The 19,773-nt window shown below is 48.5% G+C and overlaps 2 protein-coding genes across 2 annotated transcripts in view; both read left to right on the top strand.

The window, feature by feature from the left end:
* Eif5b (eukaryotic translation initiation factor 5B) overlaps nt 1–12,129 on the top strand; it is a 35,967-nt gene extending 23,838 nt beyond the window's left edge. The window contains exons 15-16 of the mRNA XM_077424890.1: nt 7,086–7,247; nt 10,531–12,129. Coding sequence (XP_077281016.1) covers nt 7,086–7,247; nt 10,531–10,638 — 270 coding nt within the window. The 3' untranslated portion in view covers nt 10,639–12,129. The remainder of the gene's footprint in view (nt 1–7,085; nt 7,248–10,530) is intronic.
* A 1,281-nt stretch (nt 12,130–13,410) lies between these two features.
* Sty (sprouty signaling antagonist) overlaps nt 13,411–19,773 on the top strand; it is a 32,971-nt gene continuing 26,608 nt past the window's right edge. Inside the window, exons 1-2 of the mRNA XM_077425109.1 lie at nt 13,411–13,414; nt 17,064–17,423. Of these exons, the coding sequence (XP_077281235.1) occupies nt 13,411–13,414; nt 17,064–17,423 (364 nt within the window). The remainder of the gene's footprint in view (nt 13,415–17,063; nt 17,424–19,773) is intronic.

Here is a 19,773-nt window from a genome sequence, read left to right as displayed (position 1 = left end):
TCTCTATTCACCCCGCTCTGAATATCGCCCTGTCGTTCTCTATCTCACATTCCGTCTGACAATGAGTTTTGCTCCGCGTGCAAACAATTTTCTATTACTGTTCTCGAAATAAATCATCGCACAACTTAAATTCTATATACAGCATTATTTCTCGATGGCAGATTTGTTGGTTTACTTGAAATAGATTTTCTCTCAACGAGAAATACGAGGCAAGTATATAGGTTTTGAATAATTCAGAATGGAAAGTAAAGATCTCGTATAGAAAAATAAATTTTACGAGTGAAAAATAGAAAGATCATCTTTTTTAATTGATTAGTTGATATAATGTATAAAAGCTGGAAATAAAAGAAAGGTGCGATTAATAATGACTTTTTTATATTTTTGCGACAGAAGAATTGTTTCTAAATAGCGTTTTGTCAACGCAAAACTTGTCATTTGGCATTGCGTGGGTCATTATAAGAGGGAGAATTAGAGGAAAGAGAGAAGAGCGGCTAGTAGAACGGAAGCGAGAAACGGGAAGGAAGAGGAAGAGGGAAACGTCCGGCCGGATACGAGGTTTCCAATGTCGGCGAGATCGTTTTACTCGAGGTTGCGATTAATTCTGCCAACGACGATAAAGAACGTCGTGGCGGAAAAGGAGTAAACAGCTCCGGCACACGTGACACGTGAGGGACACGCTTACGTCCGTTAAATAGCACACGCGAGCGGGCTTTTAACCCCAGGAACGAGACGTTTGTCTAATCTCGCTAATATATTTACACTGCCCAATATATATTCCAAGAAAGTTCGCGGAACATTTTCAACAAAATTATCCACGAAAACAGTATGCAATCTTATTTCTGAGAAATGACGCGTGATCTTGGAATATCTCGAAGATTCTTCTTTCATTTCGGAGCTTCGGCATTGATATTTTCGAAATTCCGAATCCGAGACATCTCGTGTGATCGCGCTGCTCCTCTCTCTCTCTCTCTCTCTCTCTCTCTCTCTCTCTCGCGTTTTAATAAAATCTCTTCCATACTTCTGATTTTTAGAAGCATAATGTTATTTAATGTAACTTAGTATTTTTTCTCGTTACTTTTTATTACATGTATACTATACATATTATTTGTTTTTAGAGGGCATGTCTTTAGGGGAACTCTTCGCTCTTTCGTCATTTACCGATTTGACATTTGATTCCCCGCGGTTCCGGCGAAATTTCAAGCCGCGAGCGCAAATGCCTAAATGCTCGCGAAAGACGAGGACGTGGCGCGAATCTCGATTAACAGCATCCAAAAGCGCCGACGACGCACGCGGTGAGGCCGTTAGAGCCGCAAACTCTGGTCGCACGGACTATAAAGCCTTCTAAATTGGTGCGGGCCACGAAAATAGACTTCCGGTTCCCGTCTCGCGCGCGCGTGAGCCCGTTCGCTCGCTCGCTCGCTCTCGCCGAGACGCGTCGCGACACGCCACGTCTGCTATCTAGTATGCCAAGAACGGTTCCTCCCCCTCGTCTTTCGTCTATCCTTGCGCGCACCCGCGATAAATGCGGCCGCGTATATACGCACGCTATATAGTTAGGCCGCGAAAGCCTCACATGTAAATATCGCAAAGATCCGCGAAAATATTTCCGGTACGCCGGGAAACATGGAAAATCACTTCTTATTACATCAATATTTATATCACAATGTATAAAATTCCCGCGAACAGATAACGATGACACGCGTATATAACGAATTTACGATAAAATATAGAGTTTTATAGTCAAGCTGCTAAGGCGCGGCGCTACATGTAAATATCGGATTTGCGATTATGATTTCGACATTCGAAAGCATTTGGAAAAAAATTCAAATCCGCGTTTCGATATTCTTTTTACATACCGTTTGCTTTCCTATAACAATGGAATCTAACAATGAATAAATAACAATATATCGTAGTCGACAGATATTACATAGTCAGGCGAGGAAAGGTTAAATGTTTACACGATAACAATTCTGATATGCAAACGTAGTCCAAAAAGGTCGAGTACTTACCAATATTCTTTCACATATTGATACATGTACGATAATTGACAAGGAAATGTATACATTGCACGCTATATGAAATACATAGATATTACGTATGAAAGAATTCCAATATAAACATTTTTCTCAAAATGTTTATTTCCTTAGTTTCCTACATATGTTCGAGGGTCTTTCACGCGAATCTTATATATGCATATAGCATCACGTAGCGCCACGCAATCTAATCGTTTTATCTTTCAAATGTAAATATTGCACTTGCGGAGGCGATTTTCGATATGCGCAAGGATATCTCGAGGATGCTCCACCTTCCATATATATGTCAATATTCTTTCATCACGTGCATCTTTCAACGTTATGTACCGTTACGCACCCGCTGTAGTCGGACTGCGAAAGCCGTGCGTGTAAATCTCATACCTGCGGAATAAATAATCACATCGTGTTTCAGTTTCATGCCGGGATCTCGCCGCATCTCGTGGATAATATCTTAGTATCGCGAGAGACCTTATCTCTCTCTCTCTCTCTCTCTCTCTCTCTCTCTCTCTCTCTCTCTCTCTCTCTCTCTTTTTCTCTCACACACACACACACACACACACCACGGTGCCGCGATGGAACTTACGGTACATACGCGGCGGAGTATGACGTGACGCACGCAGACGCAGGTGCCACTTACATAGTCTAGCATGATTTTCACGAAACGAAGCAAGCCTTCGGCTAAGCATCTCGTGCAGTCGCATCTATCTGCGCGGATTCCCATTTCGCGCCGAGAAAGGATCGGCCTTCAAATGGCGCGCGCGCGCGCGCGCTTAGTGCCAAGGTCGAGGCTCTCGCTATGCTTCTTTCTAAGAACTCCTTTCTTCCCTTTTCACTCCGTGTGATCCCTAGGCTGTTCACGAGCATCTGTTTCCTTCTCTACGGCATCCACGATTCAAATTTATGAGGAATCCTTTTCCTCTTTGTTTTACTTTTCGCGAACCATCCTTAGGGCGGGGCCACGCATTTTACACTCAAGGTTGTTGACCCCGCACCGTGGCTACATTGTATTATGACTGTAGTAGCAAATCGAAATCTCGCGAATCGCGTGAATAATTGAAAAATATTATATCTGTATGCGATTTGTGATTTATATGCACTAAAACTCTCTCTCTCTCTCTCTCTTTATATTACTAATAACCTATAGAAATATTAATATTATTTAATTGCAAATTGTTGAAAATTGCACCAACTATAGAGGTTTCGAATGTCATACAGCGCAGCTGGGCACGCTTTAATGATCGCGCGAGACCGTTGAATGGTTGAATAGTAAAGGTCCTCCGCGAACGGGGCGGTCAATTATAAGACAACAAGACAGCACTCTTTATTTATATATAATATGTTTATATATTATATGCATGTATTGCTAATTTTTAAAAAAATTTGGTTATTGGCATCGAGCGATCGAGCACACAAATACAATAAATGTGTCAATACTCGTAATAAACGCCGAATGGCGTGGCGTGGCGTGGCATGGCGAGAACTTATCGGAGAAACTGCAGCAGAGACGAGTGGGTGTCCGCGCGCGAATGGTTAGATAGTTCAGCATCGGAAGACGAGCGGATGAGACGTACATGCAGATGTATATTGTATATGTGTACGGGCATGCTTTTTCGTTTGGTCCGTGCTCGCCATCAACCCGGCTGAGATCCTGCGGGTCTCTTCTCCGCCCACGTGGCGCAACGCGAGAGGTCCTCGTGTCTTTCGGACACTTGGAACGCGCGCGAGATAAATCTTAAGTAGACAGTATATACACCTGGGCCCACGCGTAACCGGACCGGCTCGCATTCGAGAGAGCGAGACTATGTCGCTCTCGCCTCTCCTCCCGCTTTCCATTGACGTGTTAATCGTAAAAGGTAAAGCGCGCCGATAACGTTCGTAATGGCTTCCGTAATTTCAGAAGACGAGGGGCCGCGTTATGCCCAACGTGATGACCAGGTTTTTAAGCTTCAAAGCGTACTAGGGCCTCATCCCTTCAGCGCTACACATCTTTTCGGGATAATCCTCTTCTTCTTAAAGGAAAGAGTCGATATCTGATACGTCGGGGGGGTCAAAAATTTTTTAAATACTACGATTGAGGTGATCACTTTCAAAAATCGGAGATATTATTTCTCTTTTTACAACGCGATAATATCTCTTTATAAAAAGTCGTTTATTTGGTTCACGATCGAGATTGCCTATCGTAGACGAAACTCAAGTCGCGGATGTTCGACCTCGAGACTTCCGGAATTTCTAGTGACAAAAACGATGGAGACCACGTCAGTCGTAAACGACGTCGCGTAATGTTATACATTTGCTAGACGAAAGAAAACGGAGAGAGAGAGAGAGAGAGGGAGGGGCGCGGAGGAGACTTACGAAATTAGCGGTTAGTCCTTCGAGAGAATCCCGAATTTTATTTCAAAACCTCGAGCGGTTGAGAGAACAGAGCTGAGAGAGGATTGAAGAGAGAGGCGTGCGGCGCGATAGGTTGAAAGAAAGGGCGGAGAAGGTCGAAGCGGAGGACGAACAAGGTTCGTTTGCCCGCCTGCACACGTGCACCTATATGGTAATTCCTTTCGGTCGTAGCAGAGTGTCGAGAATTTGACGACGGGAGTACGCCATAAAAGTACGTCGGCCACAGAAGAGCGTAAGTATACCGTGAAACGTGCACGGCGCGCGGCGCGCGGCGCGGGGAAACGGACGTTCGTATCTTTTTTTTTTTTTTCACGTCTGAGCTGATTAACTCCGACACGTATACAATATTCCCTGTATGATGCATTTTTCGTTCCTTGACACCGCACATGTAATTATTGCATTAAAATGTAATTTGATAAAGAGTAAAAAAGAATGAAAGGTATCGCGAGAGACCATCTACCACGTGATAAATAACAGATTTTGAATTAAGCTTAACAGAATTGAAGAGCAAAACTTGGATCTGTATGAGCATGCGTATTCTAAGAATAACCCAAACCGTGGCTCTCCAAACTTTTCACCGATAGTTGTTTCACGTTTCTTTTTAATGCGTAGGTATATACAATGTTGACATTTCTTTTCGTTATAAAACAAAATGGAAAAATTTGCTTAAAATTCGAAAAGTAGAGTCATTGGAAAACTAAAGGTAACCAGGGATATCTTACATCTACGTTTCATCGTCGTTAATTCACGAGGTTTGTAGTCACAGCGTTCCGTCACTCGAGAAAGGGTTGAGAAGCGATACCTCAGTTATCGGCTAAGCGGGGATACCGGGTGGCTTGAACGTCCAGCCAGGTATTGCTCTCTTGGCGTGGGTTTCGGGACACACAGGCGGGCATATTCGACCGGTCATTGTCCACCTAACGATAACGTGGCTTGTCGTGTGCGTCTACGTTGCAACTCGTGATCTGTATATCACTATCACCTTCCGGCAAAAAAATAAACTTTCGAGATATAAGCTTTTTGCTTATCATTATCTTCGTAATATGTTTCTTAATACTTTAAGAACCAAGGTATGTTCGCGCTCACAGAATAGCTGTCTCCCACTGCCGTAACATCTCAAATACATACGTAATTAACGCGGTTCGGGGGATAAATATTAAAACGGTACATAGAGAGATAATGGAGCCAAGGTTTTATCTCTCGCGGTCCACGGCCGGCGCGGCGCGGCGGAGCGCTCTTGCAAATCCTGGACGAGACCGCGTCCGGGTTTGTCGCCCACTTTTGCGCTCCCGCGGCCACAGGTGTGTCGCGCCAGCGGGGCAACGTGCTCGGGGCTTTTTCGCCTGTATACACCGTTATATAGCGTGTCTCGAGATTCAATATACCTACTCGCACCCAGGGCAGTTTTCTACGAATCGATATTGAAAATCTATATCTTGAAGAAAACTCGTCGTTTTCTTCTTTTTTTTTTTTTCTTATAAAACGAAACTTACGCGATAGATTGCACCCGCGTTTATTATCGCAATGTCTAATTTGCGTGATCAAAATGCTCGAAACTACAGTCAAGCTAGAGTTGCTAACTAATAATAACGTCATTATTTTCGGAGAGAGGCGGAGAAAGGGAGAGCGAGAAGGAATGACTAAGTACGCTGTCTCCTAGATATTTCCTTGGAACACTTTATACATTGCTACAACAGTACGAAATAAAATCGAGGAAATGAAATCTTGGCCGGAAGTCCGGTGATTTGTAGTCCAATTTTTCGTCGTTTGCGACACGGATATTTGTGAACACCCGGTGAATCTGTCTACGGCGAGCCAGCCTACTGCGTGCCGGCCTACGTACATATATGCGGGTATCTGCCTGCCCGCCTGCCCGCCTCCCTACCTACCTACTTGGTTCACCGATTCTCGCCGGTATTCACGACGAAAATGCGTACCCACGTCTCGGACTCGGTTGCGAGGCAAGCACGGCACGGCACGGCTCGGCTCGACTCGGCTCGGCTCGGCTCGGCTCGGCCCGACTCTGCCGTTCAGGTATACTGGGCTGTCTCGACTTCCGGTCGCGGTAAAGGTGTGCCTAGGCGGAGTTATACCCACGCGACCGGACGTCGACGATCGATGGCGAAAAAAAGACCGAAAAACAGAAAGTTGCGCTACTATGCCGAAGCTTCGTTCGCGGGATATAGATCCGCTTAAATCGCGTTCGGATATCCCCTATGACCTATGACGATAGATCAAGCGAACGCACGCGCGATGAATGTGGTGTCACGTTACTTACTTAATCACCATTACGGAGACGGAAGGAAAGGGAGGAAGCTATACGGCGAGCAGATCCTTTCGACTTTGATCAGATTTCGCTGATTGAAATCATACATCTGAAAATAAACATTTCCGTATCAACGAAACCTTTGTATTAGTGAAATGATTCTTTGGACTCTAAAATTCTTCGGAACTTGTCATCCAAGTGTATAATATATTTGTATGAATTAATTAGATACTTACGTGGGGGACAAGTTATGTCGCGTCAAATATATATAACACGTAGATGTAGATGATTGCTATCACTCGATCATTGCAAACGTCACATTCCTTTTCATTGCAAAATATATATATCGTGTGCTATTTCTCTCAATTAATCAATATGTTAATCTATCGTTTCAGTTCGTTGACTTGGGCATGGTGACTAGCGTAGAGTACAATCACAAGCCCGTGGAATCGGCTAGGAAAGGCCAAGAAGTCTGCATCAAAATCGAGCCCGTACCAGGAGAAGCACCCAAAATGTTTGGTCGCCATTTCGAGGCGAAAGATTTCCTCGTCAGCAAGGTATATACACTGATCGATCAATTTTTGTTTTAAATGTAAAAATAAATTACGGTACGATTGTGTGATTCGAGAGAAGAATTTTTCAGCTTCCGAAATCGAACACCGTAAGCTGCGAAAAAATGAATATGTTATACGTATCGTGACAAATCCAATCGGTTGGTTTCAAATTTGGCGATTTTATAATCAGCCTGTTGAATTGTATATTATTTTACTCGTTAAATCGCTCTAAACCGTGCAAAACTGAAAAGCACGTTTTTGCCTTGACGCAAATTCGACTTATTGTTAGCATGCGAGACCTAGATCGAAAAAGGAAGATGAACATCCGGCGGCGATCACTCGCCCGCCATCGGCTTCCGGCCTTCGTAGAAGCTCGCTACTACGCCTTTCCCCCTCCGCATCTCCCTTCCCTTCCTCCCTCCACTCTTCTTCCTTTTTCGTCTTCCTCCTTCAGGCAAGGATATCGGCTACGGGACGAGTTCGGCCCCGCATTCGCTCAGATGCTTCGTAACGCTTGCACGTGCAAAGTTTTTTATTTGAACGATTATTGTTATTAATTGATCGCACTTTCGTGCCGTCGATCGGGCTCCAAAAGAATTGACGCGAGTACAATAAAACGCGTCTCTTTAAATATTTAAATAAATATTTAAATACAGAATAAATGCACACACACACAAGTGTTGAAATATATTGTATAAGTAATAGATAACATTGGAGCAGAAATTTTATTCCATATATATATATACACGTACAAAAATCCAAATTATAGACACATAAACCAGAGATAAAAATTCCATAACGCGCGCGTCGAGTAATGAAAAGAGTAATGAAGGACTAAAGCGGGAGTGAGCGGATTAAGTTTCAATTACTCCGTCGCCGTTACATTATTCTCGTAGAAATGTGTGTAAAGACTGTTGCGATCGTTAATTAAGACGGACGTTTCGTAGACTTCTTCTTCTTCTTTCTCTATGAGAAACGGTACTCGATGCCTTTTCTTCGTACAAACCGACGTCTCATCTTCATTCTTTCCCCCCTTTCCTTGTTTCTCTCTCTCTATCTGCCCCGCTTCTCCTTCCCTTTTCCGCGGGCCTCTTCTATCGTGCTTCAAGCACCTTCCTGCGCTTTGGTAGGCAAGCGGAAGTCGTCGTTACCGTTCGGTTCGTGGAATAAGTTCCGGAAGAAGTATCTCGTTCCCACGACAATTGTCCCAAAGCCGCTGATCCGCTGATTCGCCGACACGCCGGCTCATACGGGCGAAATAGAGCAAACGCTTCTGCTTTTCAACGCTCAAAGAAAATGCCTCCGAAGGAAGGCACGAAATCACGAACAAAGTGGGACGATAACGAACATTAACTTTTTACTTCGAACACATATTTTTTTATCGGAGCATTTCTTTCTGTTTTAAGATCAACTTTCGCTCCCCTATGTAAGCAAAAAGCTATATAAAATTTTTGAAATTGTATTATTGTATTAACATTATTGTATTACGTGTTAGTTCAGTACTTTATTTTAACCTCAATAAATATTGCAAAGTATAAAATAAATACATAAATTTAAATAAAATTAAAGCTTTTGACAACGTAGAATACTTTGTTCGCGCTTTTAGTTTTTCAAACAAATATTTTCATTTCTACTTTCGCGGCCAAAGGGATTTGCTTAACACACACACACACACACACACATTTTATACATATATATAGGTATATATATTAGGCACATGGAATAATATTTCTCGTCATCATTTTACGGAGGTCCGTTTATTTATCCGCGAGAATAATCTGTTCCTAATCTTGACGCAGCGGAAAGAGAAAAGTGAATCACGGAAAATCGCGGCCGAATATTGCAAGCATAAAGATCGGTAAATTTCTCCGAAGAGGATGGTATCGCGGTACGATCGATCGATAGAGTATGTTTGCACGATTCTATTGTATATATTTTCGTCACGCAGGCCGAAATTGCATAATAATATCCGAGACGCGTAATCGTGATCGCGAACTTCGCGGGAAAAGCTTAAACTTTAAAATTCGTTCTGCGCTTTGCGCCGTCGGTGAAATTTTTTATGATTACCGCGAACTGTTGTATATTCAACGTTTCGCGTAGTTTACGAGCGGTAATACAGACGTATAGGAGGGGAAGGGAGGGAAACACGTGGGGGGCGAAGATGTGTGTGTGTGTGTGTGTGTGTGTGTGTGTGTGTGTGTGTGTGTGTGTGTGTGTGTGTGTGTGTGTGCGCGCGCGCGCGTGTGTGTGTGTGTGTGTGTGTGTGTGTGTGTGTGTGTGTGTGAGAGAGAGAGAGAGAGAAGCGGTGAGGAGCAAGGAAAGCTAGAAGGGGCGTGGCGGGAGGCAGGCGTCCTCAATAGCCGCGTAAAACCACCATTGTGACCGATCCATGAATGAAACGGGACTTCCGGCCAAGAGTGGGGGCGGAAACAGTTGTGAAGCGTTACGTTTCCGAATGGTTCAACGTGCCCGCGCGCGCGCGCACACACACATACACAACACGGGCCCTGTATTTCTCTATTTGCGAAAAGCGCCACGTGAAAATTAGTCACGATTCCACGCGTCAAAAACGCACACGCGTTGAGAAACGCGTGCGGCTCGCAAAACGGTCACGTTACGAAGCTGTCCGTTATTTTATCATAAGATTTCGCTTTTAACAGATCGTTCCAGCTTGCCACGTCATACGAATGACGCCCATGTTTCCGTTACAAGTTGCGTCATTCGAACGTGTGACACGTATGACGCTACATTTTTCCCCTCAAGCCTCGACGTTCGCGGATGAATGGTGTCACAGTCTACTTTTGAGTCCACGCGCTCCGATCTGATCGTCCGATTCGCCGATTATATTCGCGTTACCAAAGTTCTCGATCGGTCCTTGGGCTCGATTTAACTTTAAGATGTTACAAACATGACATTATTCCTCTCTTATCCTTCTTCTTCCATCTCGTATAATTTACACAACTCTGATCCTCCTACCACTATTAAACACTACTAGAAACAGACAACCGCTGTTTAGAAATCCGCTTATTGAAATTTGTAAAATTCAAGAAATAAAATTATAACATAAAATTAGAATATAGAATTAGAATAGAATTTTTTTGTTGGTTGGAGATTAATATATATATATGAGTTAAAATATATAGATTTTTTTCTTTTAATCTATCGTTTTGCAATTAGAGCGAAAAAGGAGGATTTCTTTTATTGTTTTATTTACGGACGGGAAATCTGTAGTGACCACACGTTTTATCATCCGATAACGGAAGCTCCATATCTCGAACTGTTACAGATAAGCAGGCAGAGTATAGACGCGTGCAAGGATTACTTTAGAGATGACCTGCTAAAGACCGATTGGCAACTCATGGTGGAATTGAAGAAGCTCTTCCAGATACTCTAGGATACGATGAGGATATCCACACCGGATATCCTCTCGAGGGAAGCGGTGCACGCGATTCGCATTGCTGCCACGCCCGTGTGGCGTGTAGATACAAACGTCGCCGGCTCGTATTACTAACGGTATAAACGGCCGCGGGGCTGAGACGATTGGATCGAAATCGTTTGGCCAACGCGAGATACTTGTCTCGCTGTGAACGAAAGCAATGCGGGACGACGACAGGTGCATCCAGGAGACTATCGGGAGCACGACCGCTCACTAAGCGGCTAAGTAGTAATTAAGCGTGATCGGTTAACGGTTAGATCCAAAGGTAAGAACCAATCACGTTCTATCGTTACTTATCGTTGGTGATTCGGTGATCGATCGTACTCCTGGATGCACCCAACGTATCGCGCGTCGCCGACGTTGAGCGTTGCGTCAGGCGAAATGTCTTTCTTTTTCTTCGCTGGCATCTCGATACTCGTACTCACATCGCCACGTCAATGATCGTCGAAGATAATTTCATATAACAAATGTATCGACGGGATATGTTATTTTATTAAAAGAGAATTCATACGTAACCCCAATTGTGTGTACAATATACATATATAATATTATAGAGTACGATATCAACGGATGGAAATATTATCAAAAGTTGACGATTTATTCAGCCCCCCGAATCAGTTGCGGATGTTCCCGGTTATCGTCGCGCGTAATCGTAATCGATAGATCCGCTCCTTATCGACACAATAATGTAAACCGGTCGATCATCGGTTGCCTTACGTTTCTCTGCATTTTTCACATTTGTCCGCGACGACTTTGTACGAATTTCAAAGAAGAATCGGGTGACGGACTCAAGTGAGTTACACAGAATTAACTATCCATTCGTTACGCGTCCACCTGAGAGAAATACGATATAAAACTATGAATGGATATATTACTTTCGAAATATATGTAAAAAATTATATTTATACAAATATAACGTGACGCGTCGTACGTAGACGAGTATGTACCGACAATGAGAGATTATCAGCGGTTATCGTATCCGAAACGTAATATCGCAAAAGCTGCCTAATAATGACCTCTGCACTCCTCGCGGCCACTTTCGGACAGGTGCGCGCCGTTGTGTCACGTTCGCAAAGACCGTAGGGTAACGCAACACCCGTTGAGGACCTTGGGTACTTGCGCGTACACGCGTACATATTACATATAATACGACCGCGACGGTGCGGCGCGGCGTTCTCGCGCGTCCTGCCTTATCAGATAACCCAAGGAGCTCGTCAAGCAAGCGTTTTATTACTCTCCGCGAAGAAAGGTCGTTAAATTTTCTTTCTTTCTTTCTTTTTTTCTCCCAATAACAGAAGAACGCGCTGAACGCGCCTCGTTTTTGGTTGTGAAACTACGATATTCGAGTAATCGACATCATTGACAAACCGACATTAATGTGTACCTACTTTTTTTAAATGCTTTTGCGTTGTATATAATATAAATATAAAAAGCTGATTGAAAGTGGAAGTCGATCTGTGTGTGAATTTCACGGAGCATTTCAATTGTTCGCGGCAGTGCTCGCGTCATTTTATGTATTTTATGTGAAAATCCAAATTCAAATGTACATACGTATATAACGATAGTGTATAACCGTCCGAGTGTTAATTCATCAGACACGGCGTACGTTAACTTAACGTTAACGTTTCGCGGAATTGCAACGATACCAATATCCTAACTCCAACATATTTTTCGATAACAAAGTGAAACCAATGGCCGCCGGGTCAGGTCGTTGGTTTCCAATTTAGTGGGGAAACTATTTTCATAATCTCGCGTGACGGGATACCATCCCGTGATAAGTATACCGAATTATTCTAAGCGAGTCGCGAACGCGTCTAAGAACAGTAGGAATATCGATTCCCGCGAGTACATCGGTGATATTCCTAAACGAAGAGACTCGCAAACGTAAAACGCGCGGGAACGCGCGTAAAGTAATACCCGGGGGGAGTAGGCTAAATAAAATCGCGTCAAACGCGATTCCGACGATTCTGGACCGAAATCGTGCCGTTTCGTCCGTAGGAAGGATCGGGAAGAACATCGCTTTTTATACTCTCTCATCTCGCGCCGCGCTGCGCTCGCGTCCGCTTTAGAACAGGCGCGGGCGAGTATACAGGAGGAACAACGTACCCACAAACATATATTTGATGCACACACGGCACCTCCGTAAGTCCGTACGACATACCCGCGGGCAAATGGAGCGAACGAGTTGCGCGACGGCGACGTCGGCGGCGGCGGTGGGCGGCGAGGGGGAAGAAGAGGTCGAGGGAGCCGGGTGCGAGCGACGAGGATGAAAGAGGACGGTAGTCGGCGTACGTTTACGAAGAGAGCCGAGTCACTTGAAACGTGGAAGAGCAGGAGCTTGATTGTCCGATACCGATACTACATATACGCGCCGCGAGATCGGTGGTACGACGTTCGATCACCCGAATGAATATTCCTGTTGTCACTACTACCGAATTCCTCCTCCCGAACGCGACCCATCGCGCTCAATGTTGCGGCTTCCGACGCAACTTGCACGGCGCGCGCGCGCGACCGTCATCTTTTACCCCGAAAAAAATCCAACTGCTCGCAAATGCGTTTCTCAATCTCAAAAAAAGAGCGAGAATTACGTAACGCGCGTCAAAAGTATAAGGCGCGATACAAACGCGCGGCGGATTTTACTTCAGGTATAGATAAACGGGAAGAAACGCAAGACGTATATAGCGCGAAACACGACGTTGTAAAAGAACGTAACGTATACCGTTTAACTCCATGGGTATACATAAGCGTAAAGCGTAAATACATATAACATATGCGGCGTAAGATGTAAAAACTCGTAAATCGTGGCGGTAGGGCGAACGTTGATTCGAAATCAGGTCGATCGCCCTGAGAGAGACGGACTTGATTTCGCTTCCATACTTGTCACGCGGAGGAAGCACCGCGCGTCAGCCCTGGCCTCCCGACGCACAACGCGAGCATGAATGAAGTATCGCGTCTGCCAGAACGCGACGTTGTTCGTACGGTGTACGCGAGCGCGGGACGGGAGAGGACGGAGAAGGGTCGACCTGGTCGCGGGCGTCGCGGTGCCTCGGCAGCTCGGTGGCTCGGTGGCTGTGCGAGGCGCGAGGTGCGACCGCGCGCATGTGCCAGTACCGCTGGTCGTACAGCACGCGCGCGCGGAGCGCGGCACGTACCCGCGTACCCGCCTTTCAACGTTGGAGCGCGCGCGCGCGCATGCGTATTCCACCCACGGAGATAGACAGAGGGGGGGGAGAGAGAGAGAGAGAGAGAGGCAGCAGCGGCCGAGCGACGAACGGCGAACGGGAGAAGGAGACGAAACGCTGCTGCCCGCTCGCGCTGTTTCAGCTGTTCGTACGTACGCGAACGGAGTCTATCAACGGCGCGGCAGGCAGCAGCGCCGAGCATCAGCCGGTCGTTCCAGAAAGTCACAGGGGCGCGATCGCCCTAGTGGAGCGAGAGAGAAACAGTGGCGAGAAGCTAGAGCCCGCTATGGAGAAGTTGATTTCGTGAGACGCGTATTTCGTGGATGCTCGAGCATTCGCGGCAGCGCGTAGGACGGCATCCAGGAACGCGCGTTGCACGCGCGCGGGTGCCTCCTCTCCGTGGCGACGACGCCGCGACGATCGGCGTTGTTGGATCGTGCGCGCACACGCACGCGACACGGACGGGGCCGTAGGCCGAGCGCGAGGAAAATAGGAAAAACGTGCCGAGTGCCGACTCTCTTTGTTTCCCGCGAGCCGCGACGGAGGTTGGGAAACGCGCGACGAGGGACCGGAGGATTGGAAATAGAAGCTCGAGCTCGAGAGAGAAAATCACGTTCTCGACGAAGAAGCGTGGAAGCCCGGCCCGGCCCGGCCCGGTGGCGCGACGGTACGCGCCTGGCTCGCCGCTCGCGATCTACACCGGCATGGCCGCCGCCGAGGCCAGCTGAACTTGCGCGGAGTGCGCCGTGCGGACCGCGGACCGCGGCTGTCTCACTCCCGCGCGTCGAACAAACGTCGAACGCAGTCTCGTTTGCTCCGTCGTACGCGATCAGCCGAGCGAGCGAGCGAACGAAGGAACGAACGAAGAAGCAGACGCGCGCTCCGCGGCTCCGCTCTCCGCTCCGTCGTTCGTGCCGCATGCGCCCCTGCCGTCTCTTTTTACTTCCTTCCACTTGGCTCGCTCGTAATCCCGTTCTCGTCTCGGCGACGCCGGAGGGAAGGAGAGAGAGAGAGAGAGAGAGGAAAAGCGACGCGAACGCGAACGCGCGTACGCTATACCCGGTATCCCGGCGAGATTGGCGAGAACGCGCCAACGCGCCTGCCTCGCAGGTGTGCGCGTGCATTTAGCATCAGTCCGGCCGGAGGCCGGAGGCGGAGGCTCGCCGTTCGAGAGAATCAGCGGCGGAGGCGCAAACCGCGAACCCCTACGCCTACGTCGCCCACGTTCGTAACTCTTTCGTAAGCTCGGTCTGGTTCTGGTCTATCTGTCTCGCGACTCGCGACTGCCGCGCGTAGAACGTAGGACGTAGCGCGACGCGACGAGAGGGAGACGAGCGCGTTCTCATTTTTGTCCGCGACGACAATGGAAACGCGCGTCTCGCCGCAAGTTTAAAGCTATCGACGAATCGGTTGAAATCCTATCGCGACACCGCGCACCTGTCGTCGCCGTGCCGCAACGTAGCGCCAGGCAGCCATCCGCCCGCGCAGCCAACCGCGCTTCGTATAGCAAAAACGAAAGACGAGAGACGCGAGACCGAGAAAGGCGCGCCGCGGAAGGACGAGGAGAGAAGAGTAAGAACATCGGTAAAGAGAAAAGGCCGCGCGGAGGGTAGAATTATGCGCGAAGAGGAGCGCGGCGGCCACCGACTCCCGCACCGCGCTTTTTCACCGAGACCAACGCGGTTATTCGAGTTGCGAGCCGCGTGACGCGACGGCGGGAGCGCGAGAGAAAGGAGAGCCAGAACGCGGGAGGAAGAGAGAGAGAGAGAGAGAAAAAGGAGAGACGAAACGCGGCGCGGGAGAACGTAGCCGGCCCGTACGTACAAACGTGCGCGCGCGCGCGCGTGCGACAAGCGACAAGGACGGAACGAGGGTGGCTATTTCTGCGAAGCATATAGGGGGCCGCCCGTATAAAATAAGCGGTGAATGAAGGAGCCTGTTTACCGGCAGACGGCCTACGCGAGATTCAGAGTCGCCTCTCTTTTTCTCCTCGTTTTCTTTCTTTCTCTCTCTGGGCCTCCCTACTGAGCTCTGCGGATCTCTCTCCCTCTCTCCCTCCCTCCATCCTTCTCTTTTTCTCTCCCCCTCTCTCTTTCCCATCGCGTCTTTCTCTTTCGCGCGTCGCGTGTCGCGTAGCAGTTGCGCGGTCTCTCGTAAGATTCCGTCTCTCTCCTTCCGTCTCGTTTACTCCGGCAAGCGAGCGCGTACGCGCTCCTCGAGAAAAAGAGAGAGAGATATATAGAGAAAAGAGGGAGACAGGGAGGGAGGGAGGGAAAGAGAGAACGGAGACGAAGGAGGCAGGCACTAGGCAGGCAAGCGAGGCGGGCGAGAGCGCGTCGTGTCGGGGCACCGAAAGAGGGCCTGTCTCGTGCGTGCGTTGGCTAGCCAGTGCGCGAGAAGACCCCGCGGTGTACCGATCTCTCCTCCTCGCTGTGTCGTGTCACCGCGCGCGTGTCTCTCTCTTTCTCTTTCTCTTTCTTTCCGTCTCTCTCTCTCTTTCTCTCTCTCTCTCTCTTTCTCTCTTCTCTCGCTCTATTATATCTCTTCTGTTTTCCGTCCTGCCGCATTCGTCGCGGCCGGTCTATTCGACTCTCGATGTGAAGCGACGTCGCTCGCGCTCTCGATCCAGTCGAGAAAAGTCCAAGTTTGTTCGTTCGTTGGCTCGTTCGTCCCCGCGTGCGCTCGCGCGCGCGCGCGCGCGCGCGAGCGAGCGTTCCAACTTGCCTTGCCTCCAATGTCGCTTCCGCACTCTCGGATCTCGCCTTAGGAGATATGTATGTGCTTGCGTGCCGTGACGTTGTGACCTGTGCCGGAAGTGCGAGCGGAGAGGAGGAGGAAGAGGAGGAGGAGTAACGGAAGAAGAAGAAGAAGAAGAAGCAGCGGCAGCGGCGGCAACGGCGACGACAGTATAGTAGTAGCGGTAGTGGGAAGAGGAGAAGGAGCAGCGGGAAGAGGAGTGGAATTCGAGTTCGCGAACCGACGTTCGGTCTCTCTCTCGGATACATCGGAAGTGGCGCGAAGTGGAAACTACGTTTCGCTTCGCGGTTCTCCTCGTTGCGGTCGCGTATAAGGCTTAATTGATAAATATATAAATACGCGCGATATATATACGTAACGCGTGTTCTCTCTCTCTCTCTGTTTCTCTCCAAGAGTGCGCGTCGCGCGCCCAGGACGCGACGCAACGTATGCCCCGGGCGTGAGAGAGGAGTACGAGTGAAACGAAAAGTGCCGAAAGTGTGGATACCTCGGACGACACCCCGTCCCCGGCGCTGCCCCCGCGGCGGCCGCTCCGAGCGCGTAACGCCGTCGTCTTGAGGACGAGGCGCGAGGACGCGCCGCAACGTCCGGCGTCGACCGCGAGGACGGATAATACGGCAGCGACGGCGGCTACGACGACGACGGCGCCGCCGACCGAGACAGCGGCCACGATCGTGCCAACCGCGTTGTCGTCCACGTCCCACGGCTGCGCGAACCCCTCGGCCGTTGTTCGAGCGTCGCCGCAGCCGCCGCTCTTGACGCCGCCCCGGTATCCTGCGCCCCCACGGCCCCCGAGTCGTACCGGTGAGTGTGCTTCGTTTCTTTCACCCGTTGGACGACCTTCCTTCGCCGGTTTCGCGCCCCCCGAAGAATAAAACGCGCGATTAAGGATAACGGGGCGCACCTACCGCGTGCGCCGTCCCCGTCGCCGTCGCCGTCGCGCCGGTGAGCGCGCTTCCCTACGTCCCTCCCTCGTTTCCTCGGTTTTCTTGTACGGTGGTGCAAGCGCGCGTGAGTGACCGCGTCTCAACGGCTTTGCGCGGTCTTGGAAAATTACCCGTGTTCGAAACTCTCTTAACTTTTTCGCGACGGAGCTGGCCACCGCTGCGTTACCGTTGTATGGAAAAACGGGCCGCGAGTGTTCGTTATTACGACGGATGGAATTCGCGATGAGTTGACCCACGGAGTCTGCTTTTATTTAGGCGATATATCACCCTCGTCCGAGCACCTACGCTGAGAAAATAATATTTAGATGAAAAAAACTATTAAAATTTATTTGGACCGTCGCCAAGAGCTTGTTTACTTAATTTAAATAAAAATATTTAATTCTAAATAAATCTTTTTTTGGATCTAAATGCAAATCAGTGTACAATTTGTCAACGGCAAAAGGCCCGTTCGTTTTAGCTCGACTTTTCTTCTTTTCTCCTCTTCTCCTTTTCTCTCCGACGTGAAAAGACAAAGAGGAAAGACGAACCGTGCAACGAGTCGAGCAAAAACGACCAGGCCTGGGGAGGATTGTCACGCGGGATCAGTCTCGTCGCGCGGGTGGCCAACGCTATAGCGGCCGTTCGTCGCGAAACGCGGCGAGCCACTCCTCCTTCTTCTTTTCACCCTTGTCCGTCTGTCTAAATTAGCGCGCTAACCGTCACACGATCAACGTCGCACGTTCGACGATATACGTAATACCACTCGTAGTAGTATCGCGCTACCGATACCGGATACCGGCAGAAATACGGTGATATCGGTAATGCTGCCGTTACGGCCTGGCGCGGCGACCGCGGCGTTGTCGGCGGGCAACGTGGCGAACGAAATGGATGATAGATGATATTAGCGTTCCACCAAATATAATATGCCCTCCGGCGACGATGGTCGACCGGGGTTTATCGAGCGGCGTACGATTTCGTCGGAAAAACGACGTCCGGGATATGGACGGCTGTCGGGCGAACGACCCGGGGACCAACCGGCTCCCGACGCTCCTCTTCTTGTTCCGTCCGTACCCGGCGCGTTTCCGTTTATTTGCCCATGCTCCGCGGTCGACGCGTCACAGCGCGCTGGCGTCATTGATGGGAGTATACCTGAGTCTGGGAGATGTCCTCTCGAACGCTTTGGCTATACGAGTTAAACTACGAAAGAGCTGTTGGAGTTTCGTACGTCAGCTGTTAATTGCCTTAAACGTTACGTGGCGCATTCTGTATTCCGTCTCATTGAGCGATGAAATTTTAAGAGAAATTTTGGAATACGTTTCTCGATTGACGTTTGGATTGAGTTTCAACGAAAATTTATGCTCGAGTTTAAATGCCCGAGTATAACGTTCCAAAACGCGAAACCTACGACGGGCGACGTATATCCGCTCGGATTTTCATCGAGCGAACGTCACGCGTTGTCGATTCGTCCAAGAGCCTATAGGTTAGAAGACGCATCCACGTTACGCTCGCGATACTACGTATGTACATATTATTTGCACGGCGCGTTTGGTTCTCTCGGCAAAACGCAGATGGAACATCTGGAAGCGGAGAGACTGGCGACGGCAAGAGACTGAGAGAGAGAGAGAGAGAGAGAGAGAGAGAGAGAGAGAGAGAGAGAGAGAGAATGCCGGGTAAATCTGGAAACCGCGTGCTGTGCAGCCGCGTGCACGTTTACGAAATTCCGCCTTGTTGTTTCCAAGCTGGCGCTAATCATCGTCGGCCGCGCGCGATACTCGGCGGAAACGGCCGGGAGCGATAAAACCCCGAAAAATATCTACGTCGTTCGCCGGCGGAAATCGTTCGAGAAATCGAGTTTTCTCTCTCTCTCTCTCTCTCTTCCTCATCTTGCAATTCGCTCGCTTTATCCTTCCGTTCCTCTATATCGCGTTTCTCTCCGCATCGTTTAAAATTACGAGTATACGTTAGATCGTTCGCCAATTACGCGTCGTCGTACACTTTCCATAATACGTTCGTCCGCTTTCCTAAACGATTAATACTTTTAATATATTTACATCTTTCTCTTGGAATTTTGGTTAAGCGAAAATGAATTAGAGATCTTTTTGGATTCTCCGCGCGTTTCCTTCTCTTTCTCGGTTCTATTTTCCTCAATATTTTTAGCCGCTCACACTTTGACGTATTTTCATTGCACATTTGTTCTCTCGGAGGATTTTCTCGCGGACCACGATAAA

This window comes from Temnothorax americanus, unplaced genomic scaffold, assembly GCF_048541705.1.
Source record: "Temnothorax americanus isolate GAGA-0224 unplaced genomic scaffold, ASM4854170v1 Scaffold9, whole genome shotgun sequence".
Classification (NCBI taxonomy): Eukaryota; Metazoa; Arthropoda; class Insecta; order Hymenoptera; family Formicidae; genus Temnothorax; species Temnothorax americanus.
This window is presented reverse-complemented; position numbering and strand designations above follow the sequence as displayed.